General features: G+C 50.1%; 1 protein-coding gene and 1 long non-coding RNA gene across 5 annotated transcripts in view; both read left to right on the forward strand.

The window, feature by feature from the left end:
• LOC146401553 (uncharacterized) overlaps window positions 1–20,927 on the forward strand; it is an 838,561-nt gene that overhangs the window by 61,990 nt on the left and 755,644 nt on the right. The window lies entirely within an intron of this gene.
• On the forward strand, window positions 1,977–12,330 carry CNPY3 (canopy FGF signaling regulator 3). 4 transcript variants are annotated; one of them, XM_084965833.1, is made up of 7 exons: window positions 1,977–2,279; window positions 5,908–6,031; window positions 7,566–7,623; window positions 7,727–7,823; window positions 9,186–9,308; window positions 9,833–9,950; window positions 10,487–12,330. In XM_084965833.1, exons 5-7 carry the CDS (start codon window positions 9,189–9,191, stop codon window positions 10,699–10,701), a joined length of 453 nt encoding a protein of 150 aa, XP_084821959.1. In that variant the 5' UTR covers window positions 1,977–2,279; window positions 5,908–6,031; window positions 7,566–7,623; window positions 7,727–7,823; window positions 9,186–9,188; the 3' UTR covers window positions 10,702–12,330.

Here is a 20,927-nt window from a genome sequence, read left to right on the forward strand (position 1 = left end):
AGTGTAACCAGTGTGTCCCCTGCTCACTCAGCTCTTGCAGGAAATCCAGCCTTTCCCAGGGCTTCTTCTCCAGTAATCACCCCCAAGAATCTCTGGGAGCTTTCATGTGAATCCAGATGTCCCCTGGGCAGCATAGGACAGTTTTTGAATTAATGGCCCTACTTTAGTCTTCCTCTCCTCATGGTGGCAGTTGGGAACGATGTCCTAATGCCCCCCCAATGCACACACACATGATATCACTGACACTCCCAGCTTCCCCGAGCCTCAGTGCCCTCGTAGCTGCTGGTCCATGAAAACCCTCCCCTTGTCTTCCACTGCTGACCTCTCATCAGCTTGTAAGGAGATTCTCCGGCCCTTTTTTTGGATTCTTCAAGGAGAGAGAGGGCACTTCTTCTTGGGATGAATCTGTCCACCATCCCCACAGGGCCTGCTCCTTCCCTAACACAGACAGAGGAAGGGCTAGGCTGTGGGGAAGGGGCATGTCCACCCAAACCCCAGACTTTCTCCAACCACTGTGCCTTCCTGGCTCTTAGCCCAGATGCTGAGCCCAGGGCTCCTGCCAAACTAATTTGTGCCTCAATTAATATCTTCTCAGAGTCCTGTTTGTTTACTCCGGAAGCAGGTGTCACTTACCTTCAGGGCTCCTCCCCAAGTTGCCCCCATTCCCCTAATCCTGGCCTGCCCCAGACTCAGCAGGAATGCCCACTATGGCTGGCTTAACATTATTTCCCAGGAGGGTTCCTGGCCAGACTCTGAGCCTTCCTAAGTCTTATGAAGCCTAGAGAGGATGGAGGACCTCAGGAGCGTGTCCTGATCCTCTGCGTCCTGATCTATTGTGGAATTCTACACATCACAGCTCCTACCTATCCAGAGGGCCTTATCACCCACACAACTGTTTTGAGCAAGAAGCTAAGATCAGGAAACAACAAGTCAATGGGCTGAGTACCAGTCCTTTTCAGTCTTTATAAAATAGCATAAATATCCAACCTCCAGGAAGGAAACTTGAAGTGCTGGGGAATAGGGGCTTATGGACAAAAATGGAATTTGCAGACAACCTGCAAGAGAAGCAGACTTGGGCTGTGTGGGTCTATAGAACACTGAGCAGGGGCAGCCAGAAGCAGCCCCAAAGACCTAGAGTCCTGCTCTTGATGGCACAGGAGAAGGGGGTTTCATTGAGCAATTGCGGTACCAGGCGTCCTGTTGCAGGGGAGGTGGAAGGGAAATACAACTGTTCATTAGTCCTTCTGGGAGCTCAGAATCCAAAGAAATAAATAATAGGGCAGAAAATCAGGAGAGGTTATACACTAAAAAGAAAATCAATGCATAAACTTTTTACAGTCTGCTCCATAAGCTTTAATTCTATTAACCTGTTCAAGCTTCCCAGAGAACAAAGCTCGAACAAGCAGCTAGGAGGATCACTGTGTCATAACACAGACAAAAGCTGAGGCTCTGAGTGACTTGTTCTAGTTCTCCCTGGGACAAATCTAGAGTTACTGGGCACTAAGAAAGCTGCTTGAAGACTGGGGACTGAATCGTCCTGGTCTCATCCACAGCATCTACTAGAGTGACTGGCAATTACCATCATCACTACCACTACCACAGCAAAATTAAAAAGCAGGTGCTCAGTAAGGGCTGGCTACATTATAACCGTGGTGGGGCGGGGAGTGACGCGCAAGGAGGCGGAGAAGGCAGTGAAGACACCTTCCAGGACCAGAGCCTTCTTCCCTCTCCCGCAGCCCTAGTCCTCCTGTCCCTCCCAGAGCCTCTGTTAAGGGGTGGGAAAAGATGTTGCCATAGGTCACTGAGGACACTATCCGCTATCTCATTGGAGGAGGCCGAAAAAAGATCGTCCTCCCATTCGCTAGAAGACAAACCCCAAAAAGTCCATTGGCTGCGTAGACCGCAGGCCCCGGTCGGCTCTGGGGGCCGGCCGAGACGGCCAGAGGAGGGAGCTGCCTGGGGGGGGCGGGGAGGGGGGTGCTCGCCGTTTTCCTGGTTACGCCGAGGCACGTGTGCAGTCCCGGAAGCGGCTCCGGGAAGCTGCCCAGCGCGCGCAGCGGGAGGAGGTGCAGCCCGGTCCGCTCAGGTCGGGTCCGGCTGGGCCATGGAACCATTACCTGAGCCCACGTCCCGGCCTCGGCTCCGGCCTCGGCCCCGCTGTCTTCTGCTTCTTCCCCTGCTACTGTTGCTGCTGCTGCTACTGCCCGCCCCGGAGCTGGGCCTGAGGGAGGCCCGAGCAGAGGAGACAGACTGGGTTCGACTGCCAAGCAAATGCGAAGGTGAGGGGGCGGGGCCCGCGGGGAGTATCCAGCTGGGGGGGCGGGGCTTGCGGAGAAGGTCCTGGGCTCTGGAGCGAGTCTCCAGTGCAAGAACCTGATGTGTGTCTGGCACTGTGCTGAGCTCTGGGGACAGAGAGGCGGGCGAGAGATCAGATCTTGGTGCACCTGGAGCTCAGAAATCGGTGAAAACAAGCAGTTATAATCGGGTTAGTAAATGCCCTGATGGAGGAGGCACAGGACTTTGGCGGCTGGGTGAGGAGCAGCTAATCTAGACTAGAAATGGGGGGAAAGGCTTCGTCAGGAAGCCCCGAATGATTAGGAGTTAGCCGGGTGAGAAGTGAAGAGAGGGTCCCACTCAGGAAACCACAGATGCAGGGTCTTGCAAGCAAAGGACAAGTTTGAGGAACTGAAAAGATCCGTATGACTAGTCTTGGGGAGGAAAGAGCTTGAGACGCCCCCTCTGTGCCCTCATCGCAAGCTTTGTGTCATTGGCCGTCTCCCCGACTTGCTGTCAGCTCCTGCCGGGGCAGGGACCTCTCTCAGATACCTGTTCACACAGTGCCTGGTAGGCATCCAATAAATGTATTTGGAATAAGTATGAATAAACAGGGGTGGGGGTACTGTGGGTGTAGGTGCAGGAAGGAGGAGGGTCTGAAGCCTGGGGGAACTTAGGGAGGAAGATTTTAGGAATATGGAAAAAGTATGACTCCCAAAGACAGAGGGGTGAAGGTGTGGCACTTGAGAGAGACAGCAAAGAGCGTCAGCACACAATCCAGGACTGTGAAGGGTCTACCTTCCCCCCACCCCTCCATTTCTCAGTTTACTCCTCAGACCTTTACAGATACTCCTTCCATCTCCCTCCACCAACTCCAGCCCCCGCACCCCTGAACGTCGGCTGTAAATGTTTTGCATCTTAATTCAAAGCCTGCAGCCAGCCAGATGTTCCCTAAGCACTCGAATGGGGGTGGTTTGAAAGGCATAATGCTTTCATTGGAGAGATGAAAGGTAAGATGCTTCAGAGATGAGCTGAGCTCACTGGTAGTCCTCCCAGTGTGGGTTCTAGCCTGTACTTTCTCCCTCACTCCCTTAAATAGACAGTCAGAGGGTTATGGTGCCTTCCTTTCACTCTTCCTGTAGCTATAACCAGTGTCTTTGGGGATTTCACTTCCCCTTCTTATTTTCTATCTTATACTGATAGCACAGAGCTCTTACTGCTTCTCATTTTCATACATAGCAGAGGAAGCTCACATTTCTTTTCCTTAGGAGACTCATAGAAGCAGAGTTGGCAAAGATCTTTTTTTTTTTTTTTTTTTTGTCATTTTTAGGGCTGCACCTGCGGCATATGGAAGTTGCCAGGCTAGGGGTCCAATCAGAGCTGATGCCACCCAACTACGCCACAGCCACAGCAACGCCAGAGCCAAGCCTCATCTGCCACCTATACCACAGCTCATGGCAATGCCAGATCCCTAACCCACTGAGAGAGGCCAAGGATTGAACCCATATCCTCATGGATACTAGTCGGGTTCATTAACTGCTGAGTCACGAGGGAAACTCCGTCAAAGATCTTTAGATCATTGTAGTCTGAGCTGATTTTGTAGGTAATTGATAAAGAATCGTTTAAAAGGGATTTTCAAGTCACAGGATGGCTTGGCAAACTCCAACCCTTAAGCTCATCTTAATAGTGTATATTTACTTTATTTATCACTGTTTCACCTTTGTTATTAAATGCTGACTGTCTGGCCCACAAAGCTTGCCTCCTGGCTCAGGAGCCTGAGTGGAAGAGGCCTTGGCAAAGAGAAAGGAGGACCGGCCCAGAAAAAAGCAGGTGGTTGTCCATGAGGATCTGGGGTCTGTGCCATGAGTCTCCTCCAAGTCTGGTTCTGGGTGGGTTCTGCAGAGGGGGTCTTGAAGAGGTAAGATTTGCAAGAGTTGGGAAGCAAGGTTGTGGTTGTGGATATAAGAGAGATGGGTTGGTGGGTTCCAACCCCGCCCCCTGCTTGGAATACTACATATTGAGGGCGTGGGAGGAGGGGCCCAGGAGCCAGAAGAATGATGAGCTTGCACAAAGTACAGGACAGAGGAGAGGAGGGAGCCTAGATGGTCCTGGTTGGAGAGCCAGGGAGGTGAGACACCCCCACTTCATTGCAGACTCTGAGATCACTGGCTTACATTATGGAATTTTCGTATGTTCCAAGTTCTCCAAGCCATCTCTTATGCTGGCATGTTATAAAACTTCACCAAGCAAGCCTGCAGGGCATATATTGGTTTTGGTGGTAGGTCAGTTTTCTGCCCAACTCTGCTTTTGCTGTTATAACAACACTGATGGCATTTAGCTTGCAGACCACATGCCATTCGGAGATATCAGAAGCTGCCTGACCACAAGCACAGCCTCTCTGAGCAATAGTTAGCAAGTACCCAACACATACAAAGTCCCAGACTAGAGGAATAGAGAAAAAAATCCAGTTTGTGATCCTCACTTTGGCATTTAATTGGAGAGACACGCAAGATGACCCAGCCCTTAGTGAGAGCTTGTATCCTATAGAGTCTCTGAATTAAATCAAGAGTGAGTGGGATTCATCCGGAAGGGCTTCCTGGAGGAGGAGGCTTTTCAGGTGTGGCTGGGAGCATGGGCAGACAACCCCCCAAAACCCCTAGAGGGCATCAGGCACTTTGCTAAGGCCTTAGGTACTATGCACTTGCCCTGGTAGCACTCCTTATGTAACGTTAATTGTTTACACTTCTTTCTGCTCCATTAGACTGAGTATCTGGAAGGGAGGGACCTTGTTTTTAGCTCTCTATGCCCAGGCAGTGCCTGACACATAGGAATTGCCTAATAACTGTTTGAGGAAGGGTATGAGGAAATGAGAGAATGAATGTACAAAAACAGTGGAAACAGGCCTCTGGGGGGGATGGAGCAAATTAACTTGGTAGGAATAGAGAGCTGGTGTTGGAACAACATATGAAATCAAGTAATAAAACAGCCATAAAAGACATTTGGAGAACAATTGGGGAAATCTGAATATGGACTGAACGTTAGATGATATTAGAATTACTGTTAATTTTCCTGAGAGTATTGCAAACATTTTACGGTTGTGTAGGTAAAGGTCCTGGTTCTCAGGAGATGCAGGATGACTTGTTTAGGATGGAAGATCATGATGTCTGCAACTTACTTTCAGAATCGTTGCCAAAACTGTGTATATTGTTGCAATCCATTAGTATCACATTGTTTTCTATGATGTATTTGGAGGGAAAGTGCAGTAAATCACTAACAGCTGTTGACTATGAATGGAAGATATATTGTTAGTCATTGTATTCTTTCAGCTTTTATACATGTTTGAAATGTTTTAACATAAATATGTGATTGTGGGGGAGGGGGGGCACCCGAAGGAGCTGGGAGAAATGAAGTCAGTGGGATAAGGGCCAAGAATGGACGTGGGCAGGGGATCTCGGAGCCCACTTTGCCACAGTGACCTCCACTTGATGGTCCAGTGCTAACTCCTTCTCTGCCCTCAGCACTGATTCGACCCAGTGTGGGAGAGGTGTGCGCTTGGGTCTGTTTCTCTGGGAGCCGGCTCCCATCAAAGACTCGGGTGCACTGAGTAGGCTCTGCCATGTCTCCCTCCCCCAGTGTGTAAATATGTCGCCGTGGAGCTGAAGTCAGCCTTTGAGGAAACTGGCAAGACCAAGGAGGTGATTGACACAGGCTATGGCATCTTGGACCGGAAAGCCTCTGGAGTCAAATACACCAAGTCGTAAGTGAAGGAGTGTGGGCACACTGGACTGGCCTGCTTTGTTCTTTGCGGTTCCTTGAGCGGCTTGAAGTTCCCTCTTCCCTTCCAGTGAGGCAGGCCCACCAAAGAGAGGCAGCTCTAACTGAGACCCAAGTTTGTCCCCCAACTGGTTCTACCCTCAACTCTCTGTGTGCCCTTCATAAATCCCTGAACTCCTCTGGGCTTCAGATTCCTCACCTGTAAGAGCAGCCTGATGGGGAGTCCCATTAGTGGCTCAGCAGAAATGAACCTGACTATGACTCATGAGGATGAGGGTTCGATCCCTCGCCTTGCTCAGTGGGTTAGGGATCCGGTGTTGCCTTGAGCTGTGGTATAGGTCACGGATGCGGCTTGGATCTGGTGTGGCTGTGGCTGTGGCTGTGGCTGGCAGCTACAGCTCCAATTGGACCCCTAGCCTGTGAACTTCCATATACTCCAGGTGCAGCCCAGAAAAGCAAAAAAAAAAAAAAAAAAAAAAAGGGTGTTGGATCTTATCAGTGATTCCCAGACTCTTGGATTTCATGAACAAGTTTTTAAAAACATAGGATTAAAAACATAGGATTACCAACATTTAAATTTTGCCAGGTATAGGAGTTCCCGTCGTGGCGCAGTGGTTAACAAATCCGACTAGGAACCATGAGGTTGCGGGTTCGGTCCCTGCCCTTGCTCAGTGGGTTAACGATCCGGCGTTGCCGTGAGCTGTGGTGTAGGTTGCAGACGCGGCTCGGATCCCGCGTTGCTGTGGCTCTGGCATAGGCCGGTGGCTACAGCTCCGATTAGACCCCTAGCCTGGGAACCTCCATATGCCGCGGGAGCGGCCCAAGAAATAGCAACAACAACAACAAAAAAGACAAAAAGAAAGACAAAAAAAATAAATAAATAAATTTTGCCAGGTGTAAACATTAAAAACAAACCAAAAATCACTTCTATCAACTATGGTCAGCCTCTCAAAATGAAAATATTTTCACATCAAATTTTAATACATTTTGCTTTACAAAAAAAAAATACTGGGCGTTCCCTGGTGGCTCAGCAGATTAAGGATCCAATATAGTCACTGCAGTGGTTGGGGTCACTGCTATGATAAAGTTTCGATCACTGGCCCTGGAACTTTCACATGCTGTGGGCATGGCCAAAAAAAAAAAAAAAAAAAAATCTGCTAGATCATTTACCTTTATTAAAAAGAAAAAAAAAAGGAGTTTCCGTCGTGGCCCAGTGGAAACAAACCTGACTAGTAACCATAAGGATGTAGGTTCGGTCCCTGGCCTTACTCAGTGGGTTAAGGATCTGGCATTGCCATGAGCTGTGGTGTAGGTTGCAGACGTGGCTCGGATCCCGTATTGCTGTGGCTGTGGTGTAGGCCAGCAGCTGCAGCTCTGATTGAACTCCTAGCCTGGGAACATCCATATGCCTCAGGTGTAGCCCTAAAAAGAAAAAGAAAAAGAAAAAAAAAAAAAAAAAAAAAAAACTTCCTTCCCATAGAGCTGTTAAAATTGTGTCTCTCTGGTCTGTGTTCCAGCATCTCAGAGCCCCCAGACCAGATGACCCATCTTCCTTGCAGCTCTGACTTCCCGTTGGTGAGATGTGCAGGTGTTGGGGTAGCAGGGCTGGAGGGATGGACCACTTACCCACTGGGGCAAGGAGGGGAACTCAGGCACTCTCGTGCTGCTGTCTCCACAGGGACTTACGGCTAATTGAAGTCACTGAGACCATCTGCAAGCGGCTCCTGGACTATAGCCTGCACAAGGAGAGGACCGGCAGCAACCGGTTTGCCAAGGTTGGGCTTGTGCTCACCCGTTCATTCCCACCAGGGCCAGGCTCTAAGGGTGTCTGTTGGTCTTGGCACCATTGGAAGATCGTGCCCTGGGAACTTCTCTCCTCGGCCTCTCCCTGTTCTTCATCTATTGCTGTCTGCACCCCTCCCCTCCTGAGTGGCCTGACCTCTCAGTAGCAGTGGGCGCACTCCTGATGGCCTGCCCTTGGGGGTCCTACCTCAGCCTCAGACAGAAATGCTCCCGGGTGGCAGCTCCCTTAGGGGCCTAAGCACATGTGCAGAGAGGACTCGGGATGTGCAGAACTGTGGAGGTTTAGAGGAGATGTCAGAAGATTCCTGGACTTGGGGCGGAACTGCCCTGTCCCTCCTCTGGGCCTACAGGGCCCCCACCTGGACCTTCATCAAGGGGCCTTTGTAACATTTCTTGCACTTCCTGTGTACGTGAATGTTTCTCTCCCTGGAGGATGAGCTTTCTTGCAACAAGGCCCATATTTCTCTGTCTCTGCATCGTCCGTGCCTGGTAAGAGAGTTGTCACCCACGTTTCTCCACCAAAGTAGTCCCATAGTGCTACCCTTCTAGCAAAGGGGATCTGTCAGGGGAGTTCCTGTTGTGGCACAGCAGAAACGAACCTGACTAGCATCCGTGAGGATGCAGGTTCCATCCCCAGCCTCACTTAGTGGGTCAGAGATCCAGCATTGCCCTGAGCTGTGGTGTAGGTCGCAGATGCAGATCAGATCTGGCGTTGCTGTGGCTGTGGTGTAGGCTGGCAGCTGCAGCTCTGATTCAGCCTCTAGCCTGGGAACTTCCATATGCCATGGGTGCCACCCAAAAAAGACAAAAAGAGAAAAGTTGGGGTGAAAGGATATATTTGTGTATGTATTTGCTTGTATTTGCATGCATTATTTCTGGAAAGATAGGGAAAATAGGTAGTTTGTTTCCTGGGAGAAGACCTAGGTGGGTGGCAGAAATATTTTTGATAGAACCAAGAATCCTCCCTCCATCAAGGAAGGACACAAGCCATAGGGAGAACCCGAAGCAGAGGATGGACATGGGGGAGCGAGTGTGCCTGGCCACAGTGAGGGAAAAGAGCCAAGACCAACTTATTTCTGGGGAAAGGGGTATTCGCTCAAAGGGCCCGAGGGCAATAGCAGACCCTCTGAAAGGAGGAGGTGCAGGGAAGCAGGACAGGTGCACATGTGGAGGGGTTGTAGGCCGCAGGCCTCAAAGGGGAGGGGACAGTGAGGTCAAGCGTGAGGAGCCCTCGGGGGTCTCCGCCTCCAGCTGAGTGCTTGGTCCTCCAGCACTCCTGGGAGGGGAGGGGGCAGCTAGAAGAAGGGTCTCTCACACCCCATCGCCTCTTCCAGGGCATGTCAGAGACCTTTGAGACGCTGCACAACCTGGTGCACAAAGGGGTCAAGGTGGTGATGGACATCCCCTACGAGCTGTGGAACGAGACCTCTGCGGAGGTGGCCGACCTCAAGAAGCAGGTACAGGAGTTCCCGTCGTGGCGCGGTGGTTAACAAATCCGACTAGGAACCATGAGGTTGCGGGTTCAATCTCTGGCCTCGCTCAATGGGTTAAGGATCTGGCGTTGCCGTGAGCTGTGGTGTAGGTTGCAAATGTGGCTCGGATCCCACGTTGCTATGGCTCTGGCATAGGCTGGTGGCTACAGCTCTGATTAGACCCCTAGCCTGGTAATCTCCATATGCCGTGGGAGTGGCCCTAGAAGAGGCAAAAAGACAAAAAAAAAAAAAAAAAAAAAGAAAAAAGAAGCAGGTACAGACCCCTTGGCCCTCAGAGGCGGCTGTGACCCACGGGGCGGGGGCGGCGGGGTGGTCCTCAGGGAAGGCCACCAGGAGCTGAAGGACTGTGTCAAGCCACTTCACCTCTCTGGCTTCAGCCGCCTCAGGAGAGTCACGGCCTGTCCGACGATGGCTTAGGCGGCTTGGCGGGGCTCCCCTGGGAAAAGCCGATGCCGAGCGTTGCCGACATGAGGTGTTGTGGTTAACAGTGCGACGTGCTGGTAGAGGAGTTCGAGGAAGTGATCGAGGACTGGTACAGGAACCACCAGGAGGAGGACCTGACTCAGTTCCTCTGCGCCAACCACGTGCTGAAGGGCAAGGACACCAGTGAGTCTGAGGGCGGGTCAGCCAGATTGTATCATGCGCGCCCCCTCAGGGGAGGTGGGTAGGGACAGGATGGGAAATGGAGGGTTAGGTTTAGGGGTTAGGGTTAGGGTTCCCGTTGTGGCTCAGTGGGTTAAGAACCTGACTAGTATCCATGAGGATGTGGGTTCGATCCCTGGCCTTGCTCAGTGGGTTAAGGATCTGGTGTTGCTGTGGCTGTGGTGTAGACCAGCAGCTGCAGCTCAGATTCAACCCCTGGCCTGGGAACTTCCATATGCTGCAGGTGCAGCCCTAAAAGGAGGGGGAGCACCCAAGCATCTCTGTTCTCAGGGAGCCTGGTGGGTCTGGGTGGGGTGTGGGCAGAGTAACGGGCCTCAGATGCTCACAGGTAGTCCTGGGGGCCACAGTGAGGATGAGCTCAGGACCAGTTCCAGTTGACCCTCCCCTGTGCACCCCCTACACCGCCCCCCCACCTTCCACCCCAGCAGCTCCATACCCAGCAAACCTGGCTGTTGAGAGTGTCTCTCCTCTTACCCTAGGCTGCCTGGCAGAACAGTGGTCTGGCAAGAAGGGGGACACAGCAGCCCTGGGGGGAAAGAAATCCAAGAAGAAGAGCAGCAGGGCCAAGGCATCGGGCGGTGGCAGCAAACAGAGGAAGGAGCTGGGTGGCATCGAGGGAGACCCCAGTCCTGAGGAGGATGAGGGCATCCAGAAGGCCTCCCCCCTCACACACAGCCCCCCTGATGAGCTCTGAGCCTCACCCGGCAGCTCCTGCTCACCCAGACCCCAGTCCTGGGAGCTGAAGGGTCTGGACCCCGGTTCCCGCAGACGAAGTGGCGCCGGACTTCAGGCCACTGCCCGGACTGTGCCTCCTTCTGCTGAGGAGCAACTCCCACCCTGGAAGGACTCACATCAGCTGTGCTTGGCCCCGGCCGGGCTGAGCCTTCCTCTCCCAACACAGGCTTCAGGTGGGCCCTGGCATCTCAGGGCTGCCCAGAACCCCGGCGTGAACTCTGCCAGGCAGGCGGCCAGCTGAGCCAGGGGACTGGGGCCTCCGGAGCCCTCGCCCCTCATGCCTTCCCACCTGGGAAGCAAGACTGAGGCCCCGCTCCTCTCTCTGCCTCCCCCTCCTGTGGACACGTTATGCTCTGCCCAGCCCTCCCCAGGGCTCACAGAGTAAACACCTTTTGGCCTTTTTCGCTTGGATTTGTGTCCCCTTCAGCCCCTCAGAGGGGCCCAGAGCCCCCTGTCACTCTTCCTGGACCCTCACCTTCCAGCCTTGGGGGCTGAGAATGGGAGGCTGTTCCCATCCTCCATGACAGAGGCCAAACCTGCCGACTTGTGGGGACCAGCAAGCACAAGGAGGGCCCCAGGGGTTTGGGGGGAAGCGTGGGCATTGGGTGTGCAGGGGGGCCGGGCACAGTGCTCTGGTCTCCACGAGCCACACACCCAGGCCAGGAGGGGCCTCCCTTGGGCCCTGGCACCTGGCTGCCCTCGTCCCCTCCCCCTCCCGCCTCTCTTCTCTCCCCCAAGGCCTTCCTGTTTGTTGTGTAAAAGGTACAGCAGTGACCCCACCAGCTCCCATCCCTCGTCACCACCTCTGGCCCTGCCTGTTGGTCTTGAACCTTGTTCCCTGATGACCACACCAGATCACTCAGTGCTTCCTAGCTCTTGTGCCCAGAGGGACGGACACTTCAGTTCCCGCACAGCACAGCACAACACAGTACAGCGGCTGGTGACACCATGTTCTCTGGGAGCTGGGGAGGAGCAGGAGGGCTGGCCTTTGAGGAGGAGGGGGCGAGGCTCAGGCCCCTCCCTGTCTGTCCTGAGGGCAGAGATCAGGCGGTCAATAGCAGCAGTGAGGCCAGGCAGGGAGTCAGTGCTTTAACCCTTGCAGTGCACTCAGGTGGGTGTCCATGTGGTAGAAGAGGCAACTGAGGCTCAGGGGCGCCCAAAGTCCTCCTGTGCGCAGTGGCACAGCTGCACTGAGACTCTGGCTTTGAGACCCCAGTCCACTGTGTTCCTGCTACCCCAGAACAGCAGGGCCCCTTCACCCAACACCTGGCACTGGCTGCGTGATTCGTATTGAACTGGTTTGGTTTCTTACCCTTAACCCACCCCCACCAACAGGTCCATTTTTAAAAGGAAAAGAGGAAAGTTCCTCTCATAGCTCAGCAGTAACGAACCCAACTAGTATCCATGAGGATGCAGGTTTGATCCCTGGCCTCGCTCAATGGGTTAAGGATCCCGTGTTGCTGCGGCTGTGGTGTAGGACGGCAGCTGCAGCTCCTATTCAACCCCTAGCCTGGGGAAACGTCCATATGCTGGGGGTGCGGCCCTAAAAAGCAGAATAAATGAATCAATAAATAAAAGGAAAATAGGATGCAGGTGCCACTTCTTTGAAGGAGAGAAAGGCAGAAGGTCCTGCCCACGCTGTGCCCCACCAGGTCCCCACGCACCCAGGCTCCCAGGCTCCCTCTCTGGCTGGGCCAGTGGGTAGGAGGGGTCACTGCTGAGGGGCCCCAGGCCCCAGCTTCCAGCATAGAGCCTCTGGGATCCCCTCAACTTGGGCTCAACCCTTCTTTCACCCTTTCCCACCTCCACCCCCAGGTTGGAGGCACCAAGGCTATAGAGAGCAGAACAAAGTGGAAGTTGCTGCTCTGGCCTGTGAAGCTTAGAACAGTCCCTTAGATGATGATACTTTGTGGTCTGGCCCCCAGCCCCCCATCTCTGTAGCTCTGACATTGCCTCCTGTTGATGGGGCTGTGGGCAGAGATTTCAGTCTAGACTCAGGCCCATCCTGGCCTTTGTTCTGGGCATAGGGGATGACTGGGGTAGGGTCAGGCATTGGAACCCAGGGCTGGGGAACCATGTGCAGCCCCTTGGACCGTCTAGGATTTGGCAGCCAGTCTCTGACTCCCATCCTGTTACTACCCACAGCAGTAAAGTGCCTGGCTTATATCTGTCCTCAGAACTTCATTGTCCTTAGAATAGGATGGGACAAATACCCATCCCCTTGTTGGGGTGTTGGCCCAGGGACCCAATCCCAGACCTTGGCCCAGTCCAGAGGGCGGGCAGCACTGTGACTGCTCTTTGACCTGTGGCTGCTGCATTGATGAGCACCCTCTCTCCTGCCACCCCCCCGGCCGGGCTTCTTGCCTGATCACTAGCTTTCCACCCACCCACCCACCCCGCAGGCAACTTCTCCCTGGCCCAGCCCAGAAAAGGAAGAAAACAGCATCTGGCTTCCCAGGTTTATCTTTTCTTCTCCCCAGCACACATACAAGTGTTTTTGAACTTGGGTGTTAACTCCCACTTTCTCACACCCCTTCCCTCCATGAGGTGAGGGTTCTGGCAGAGCTCTAGTGAACCTGATTTCAGTACCATTAAAAACTTGATTAGGGAGTTCCCGTCGTGGCGCAGTGGTTAACGAATCCGACTAGGAACCATGAGGTTGCAGGTTCGATCCCTACCCTTGCTTAGTGGGTTAACGATCTGGGGTTGCCATGACCTGTGGTGTAGGTTGCAGACGCGGCTCGGATCCCACGTTGCTGTGGCTCTGGCATAGGCCGGTGGCTACGGCTCCGATTCGACCCCTAGCCTGGGAACCTCCATAAGCCGCGGGAGCGGCCCAAAGAAATAGCAAAAAGACAAAAAATAAATAAATAAATAAATATTAAAAAAAAAAAAAAACCCTGATTAGGGAGTTCCCGTTGTGGCACAGTGGTTAACAAATCTGACTAGGAACCATGAGGTTGCAGGTTTGATCCCTGGCCTTGCTCAGTGGGTTAAGGATTCGGCATTGCGGTGAGCTGTGGTGTAGGTCAGAGATTTGGCTTGGATCCTGCATTGCTCTGGTGCTGGCGTAGGCCAGGGCTACAGCTCCGATTAGACCCCTAGCTTGGAAACCTCCATATGCTGCGGGAGCAGCCCTAGAAAAGGAAAAAAGACCAAAAATAAAAAAATAAAATAAATAAAAACCTGATTAGGAGTTCCCACTGTGGTGCAGTGAGTTAAGGATCTGGCATTGCTGCAGGTGTGGCAGAGGTCACAGCTGTAGCCACAATTTGCTCTCTGGCCGGGGAACCTCCATAGGCCACAGGTGCGGCCAGAAGAAAAAAGAAAGAAAAGAAAGTCAATTAGAACAGGGTTTGATATGCTCACCTGGACATGAGAGTCACCTGGATGGTTGTTAAACTTACAGATGACTGGAGACCCTCTCAGACTTGCTGGGTTGGGGATCTAGGAGTCTCCATGGATCTTAAGATGAGGCCTCTTGGAGTCCCCGTGATGGAGCAGTGGAAACAAATCCAACTAGGAACCATGAGGTTGCAAGTTCAATCCCTGGCTTCACTCAGTGGGTTAAGGATCTGGTGTTGCCGTGAGCTGTAGTGTAGGTCACAGACATGGCTCAGATCTTGTGTTGCTGTGGCTCTGGCATAAGCCAGCAGCTATAGCTCCAATTAGACCTCTAGCCTGGGAACCTCCATATGCTATGGGTGCAGCCCTAAAAATAAAAAAAAAAAGGCCAAAAAAAAAAAAAAAAGATGAGGCCACTTCAGGAGAAATGTGGGTGTCATGCTAAAATGGGGAAAGGGGATTTCTCGACATGGCTTAGTGGTTAATGAATCCACCTAGGAGCCATGAGGTTGAGGGTTCAATCCCTGGCCTTGCTCAGTGGGTTAAGGATCCAGCATTGCCATGGGCTGTGGTGTAGGTTGCAGATGCAGCTCAGATCCCACGTTGCTGTGGCTCTGGCATATGCCAGCAGCTACAGCTCCGATTCGACCCCTAGCCTGGGAACCTCCATATGCTGCGGGAGTGGCCCAAGAAATGGCAAAAAATAAAAATAAGAAATTAAAAAAAATAAAAATAAAATAAAATGGGGAAAGGGAAGTTCCCATTGTGGTGCAGCGGAATTTAATCCGACTAATATCCATGAAGATTCAGGTCCAATCCCTGGCCTTGCTCAGTGGGTTAAAGATCTGGCATGGCTGTGAGCTGTGCTGTAGTTTGCAGATGAGGCTCTGATCCAGCATTGCTGTGGCTGTGGTGTAGGTTGGTGGCTACAGCTCTGATTCGACCCTTAGCCTGGGAACCTCTATATGCTGGGGTGGGGCCCTAAAAAGACAATAAATAAATAAATACATAAATACATAAATAAATAAATAAAAGGAGTCAAGACCTCATTGAAGCCACACCAAAAGGAAGACCTGTCCTCAGAAACACGGATTGTCAGAACCCCAGAGAGGATCTGTCTCTGTAGGAGAATTTCATCATTGAGAACCACAAAGGCTGATGGACAAACCACAAAGCCAGCTTGTTCCAGTTCAATGACAGTCAAAAGTGGCTACATCAGGGTCTCTGCATATTCACTTTAAGGCACAACTTCTAGGAGGCAGGCTTCTCTCTTTATTTCCAAGTTCCTGGGTGGTATTTTCATGCAACATCTAACATTTGCAAGTTAGAAAGTAGTGCTTTTCACACCTTTGACTCCTATCTGTCAGAAAATTGAGTAAAAGTTTTGTTAGAATAGACACTTGAGGAGTTCCCCTCATGGCTCAGTGGTTAACGAACCTGACTAGCATCCATGAGGTTCGATCCCTGGCCCCATCCAGTGGGTTAAGGTTCTAGCGTTGCCATGAGCCGTGGTGTAGTTTGAAGATGAGGCTCAGATCTGGCATTGTGGTGGCTGTGGTGTAGGCCAGCAGCTGCAGCTCAGATTCAACCCCTGGCCTGGGAACTTCACATGCTGCAGATGCATTCCTAAAAGGAAAAAAGCAACATTTGACTGCCAGAATTCCTGTATAAAATGATAATAAATGTACAAGTCCATGAGGATTGCAATTTGAATGGAAGCCCTTTAAATATGAAGACTTTGTGCAATGCACCATCTGTCTACATGTTCACAGCAGCCCTCAATCAGTTTAGTTTACAAGTATGAAAAAAAATTCCTCTTCATAATTTTTTTTTTCTTTTTAGGGCCACACTTGCGGCATATGGAGGTTCCCAGGCTAGGGGTCGAATCAGAGTTACAGCTGCCGGCCCACACCACAGCCACAGCAACATAGGATCCAAGCCACGTCAGTGACCTACACCACAGCTCTAGCAATGCTGGATCCTTAACCCACTGTTCAAGGCCAGGAATGGAACCCACAACCTCATGGTTCCTAGTAGGATTCGTTTCCACTGTGACACAACAGGAACTCCTCTTCGTAATTTTTGATCTTGAAGGAAACACACATTTCTTTGTGACAGATGCATGGTCCATGCCTAATTGGTTTATGGAAGGACTCCGTGTACTATTCCTAGCGGCAGAGCCTGCTGAATCCCTCTCCAACATCCCCTGGTGACCTGGTTTGCACTATTAAGAAGTTTCACTGAACTTAAACATAAGACATGACATCATAAAACTCGTAGAAGAGAACATAGGCAAAACATTCTCTGACGTCATCCTTACAAATGTTTTCTGAGGTCAGTCTCCCAAGGCAGTAGAAATAAAAACAAAAATAAACAAATGGGACCTAATCAAACTTACAAGCTTTTGCACAGCAAAGGAAACCATAAAAAACATGGAAAGACAATCTACAGGATGAGAGAAAATAGTTGCAAGTGATGCAACTGACAAGGGCTTAATCTCCAAAATATACAAACAACTCAACAACAACAACAAAATAACCCAGTCAAAAAATGAGCAGAAGACCTAAATAGACATTTCTCCAAAGAAGAAATACAAATAGCACATGAAAATATGCTCAACATCACCTTCTATTAGAGAGATGCAAATCAAAACTACAATGAGACACCTCTTCATACCAGTCAGAACAGCCATCATTAATACGTCTCAAATATCGAATGCTGGAGAGGGTATGGAGAAAAGGGAGCCTTCCTGCACTGTTGGTAGGAATGTAAATTGGTGCAGCCACTGTGGAGAATAGTATGGAGATTTCTCAGAAAACTAAGGATAGGGTTACAATATGATCCAGCAATCCTACTCCTGGGCATATATCTGGACAAAACTACAATTCAAAAAGATAAATGCACCCCATGTTCATTGCAATACTATTTCCAATAGCCAAGACATGGAAATAACCTAAATGTCCCTCAGCAAATGAATGGATTAAGAAGATGTGGTACATATATACAATGGAATGCTACTCAGCCATAAAAAAACACAAAATAATGCCATCTGCAGCAACATGGATGCAACTAGAGATTATCATACTAAATGAAGTAAGTCAGAAAGAGAAGGACAAATACCATATGATATCACTTATATGTGGAATATAATATATGGCACAAATGAACCCATCTACAAACAGAAATAGACTCACAGACGAGGAGAAGAGATTTGTGGTTGCCAAGTGGGGGCAGAGGGGGAGGGATTAGTAGATGGGGAGTTTGGGATTAGTAGATGCAAACTATTACATTTAGAATGGATAAGCAATGAGGTCCCATCGTACAGCACAGGGAACTATATCTAGTCTCTTGGGATAAACCATGAAAGATAACAAGAAAGGGAATGTGTGTATATACACATATGTACATATATATATATATATATGTATGACTGGCTCACTTTGCTGTACAGCAGAAATTGACACATTGTAAATAAACTATACTTTAATAAACAAAACTTGCTGAATGAATATTACTATGCGACATAAACAACTGATTTAACAGCTATGGATTTTTAAAATTTTTTTAATTAATTTATTTATTGCTTTTTTTGGGCCACACCCACGACATATGGAAGTTCCCAGGCTAGGGGCTGAATCAGAGCTACAGCTACCGGCCTACACCACAGCCACAGCAACAGAGGATCTGAGCCACGTCTGTGTCCTGTACCGAAGCTCACAGCAACACTGAATCGCCGACCCATTGAGCAAAGCCAGGGATCGAGCCCATATCTTCAGGGGCAATATTTGTATTCATTTTCACTGCTCCACAGTGGGAAGTCCCTATTTGGTTTGGTTTTTTTGTTTGTTTGGGGGGTTTTTTTTGCTTTTTAGGGCCATACCCAGGGCATATGGAGGTTCCAAGGCTAGGGGTCCAATTAGAGCTGTAGCTGCCGGCCTACACCACAGCAACACCAGATCCAAGCCGAGTCTGAGACCTACACCACAGCTCACAGCAACACCAGATCCTTAACCCACTGAGCGAGGCCAGAGATCGAACCCGCAACCTTATGGTTCCTAGTCAGATTTGTTTCTTCTGGGCCACAACGGGAATTCCCTATTTATTTTTTAAATGTTATTGGAGTATAAAATGTTGTGTTAGTTTCACGTGTATAGCAAAATGAATCAGCCATGTATATAGGTATATATCCATTTTTTCAGATTCTTTCCCCATATACGCCATCACAGAGTATTGAATAGATTTCCTTGAGCTATATAGTATATCCTTGTTACCGATCAATTTTGTATATGCCATGGATTTTTTCTTTTCTTCTTTTTTTTTTTTTTTGTCTTTTTTAGGGCCACACCTACAGCAAATGGAAGTTCCCAGGCTAGGGGTTAAATCGGATCTGTAGCTGCCAGCCTATGCCACAGCAATGTGGGATTCAGCCTCATCTGCAAACTATACCACAGTTCATGGCAACTGATCAGCAGCCAGATCCTTAACCCACTGAGGGAGGCCAGGGATCGAACCTGCATCCTCATGGATAATAGTTAGGTTCATTACCACTGAGCCACGATGGGAACTCCTGGATTTTTTTTTTCCTGGCTGCACCCACAGTATATGGAAGTTCCCAGGCCAGGGATTAATTCAAGGGTGTGACCGACACCCCTGTGCAGGGCTGGGCATCAAACTGGCATTGCAACAGAGAGAAGCCAGACCATTAACCCACTGTGCCATGCAGGAACTCCCCATGGATATATACATATATAATTTTTTGGCTGCGCTCGTGGCATGCAGAAGTTCTTGGGCTAGGGATTGAACCTGGGCCATAGCTGCAACCTAAGCCATTACAGTGACAATGCCAGATCCTTATCCCACTGTACCACAAGAGAACTCCTGAGCCACGGATTTTTAAACACGTCATCAAAAGAAAACACACATACAGAAAATTACAAATACTATAAGTGTATAGATCAATGAATTTTTCTTCTTTTTAGGGCTGTACCCCCAGCATATGAAATTTCCCAGGCGAGGGGTTGTACTGGAGCTACCAGCCTACACCATTGCCACAGCAATGCCTTATCCAAGCCATGTCTGTGATCTACACCACAGCCCACGGCTCAGTAGATTTTAAAAAACTGAAGTCCCCAGCATGCAGATCACGAAACATTATTACCACCACCGCCAGAAATACCCTATACACACTCTACAAAAAGAATGGGGATTTTTATCTATTTAGTTCACTGCTGTATCCCTAGCACTTAATACAGTACCTGGCACAAATTAGTTGCTTAATAAATATCTGTGGAGGAGTTCCTACCGTGGCGCAGTGGTTAACGACTCCGACTAGGAACCATGAGGTTGCGGGTTTGATCCCTGGCCTTGCTCAGTGCGTTAAGGATCTGGCGTTGCCGTGAACTGTGGTGTAGGTCTCAGTCTCCGCTCGGATCCCGTGTTGCTGTGGCTGTGGTGTAGGCCGGCGGCTACAGCTTCAATTAGACCCCTAGCCTGGGAACCTCCATATGTCATGGGTGCAGCCCTAAAAAGACAATAAATAAAAAAATAAATAATCGGTGGAATGAACAGAGAAGAGAAAGGTTAAATAACTTGCCCAAGGTCACACATTTAGGAAGCAGCCCAACAAGGTTACACTCCCAGGTGGAATGGCTTCAGCGCCCTGGGCACAGCCTCAGTGCCAGAGAACACTGCAGCCATGCTGGTTGGCTCGCCCACCATCCTCCCCTTACATGGCTCTCTTCTAGAAGGAAGGCCAGCTTCTGTCCACTAGTCTATTTATGTCTTTTTTTTTTTTTTTTGCTCCCTAGGCCCAAACCCACGGCACATGGAGGTTCCCAGGCTAGGGGTCAAATCGGAGCTACAGTTGCCGGCCTACTCCACAGCCACAGCAACACAGGATCCGAGCCACGTCTGTGACCTACACCACAGCTCACGGCAACGCCAGATCCTTAACCCACTGAGCGAGGGCAGGGACCAAACCCACAACCTCATGGTTCCTAGTCAGATCCATTTCCACCGCGGCACAACAGGAACTCCTATTTTTGTCTTCAGAGTTCAGCATTGGCCATGCAGTTAGGAGTGAGGTAACCTTCAGGTCTTTCTCCCTTTTCAAAGTACACAGTGTTTGGCTTAACAGCAGCTTGACCTTTAACGCTGCCCTCAAGTGCTGGCTCCTCTTTACAATTTCTTTAAGAGGAATCCAATTTTACTCATTCTGTCTTTAAAAGTGTACTCTCCATCTACTAAGGTTTTATAGGACAATAAAACTTCAACTTCCACTAAAATAGTTATTCTCTTTGGGGAGGTGTTGCTGAACATCAAGTTGGGAGAGTTCAGCAATTTTTCTAAAATAGAAAAGATTTGGAGTTCCCACTGTGGTGCAATGGGTTAAGAATCTGGTGCTGCTGAAGCTGTGGCATAGGCTGAAGCTGTGGCTCAGATTCAATCCCTGGCCTAGAAACTTCCATATGCTGTACATGCAGCCGGGGGGGGGGGAAAAAAAAAAAAAAAAAAAAAAGCAAACAGAAAAGGCTTTCTGTCCAAAAAAACCAAAACAAGACAATCAAAAAGCCAGATGTGGAGTTCCCATTGTGACTCAGCAGAAATGAATCCGACTAGTATCCAGGAGGATGTAGGTTTGATCCCCAGCCTCCATCAGTGGGTTAAGGATCTGGCATTGCCATGAGCTGTGGTGCAGGTTGCAGGCACACCTTGAATCTCATGTTGCTGTGGCTGTGGCCTAGGCTAGTGGCTACAGCTCCGAATCGACCCCTAGCCTGGGAACCTCCATATGCCATGGGTGCAGCCCTAAAAAGACAAAAAATAAAAAAGATTAAAAGC

Source organism: Sus scrofa, chromosome 7, assembly GCF_054392235.1.
Source record: "Sus scrofa isolate SSC_HxYL_T2T_F1_AM1 chromosome 7, Sscrofa_HxYL_maternal_Yorkshire_Landrace_v2.0, whole genome shotgun sequence".
Lineage (NCBI taxonomy): Eukaryota > Metazoa > Chordata > Mammalia > Artiodactyla > Suidae > Sus > Sus scrofa.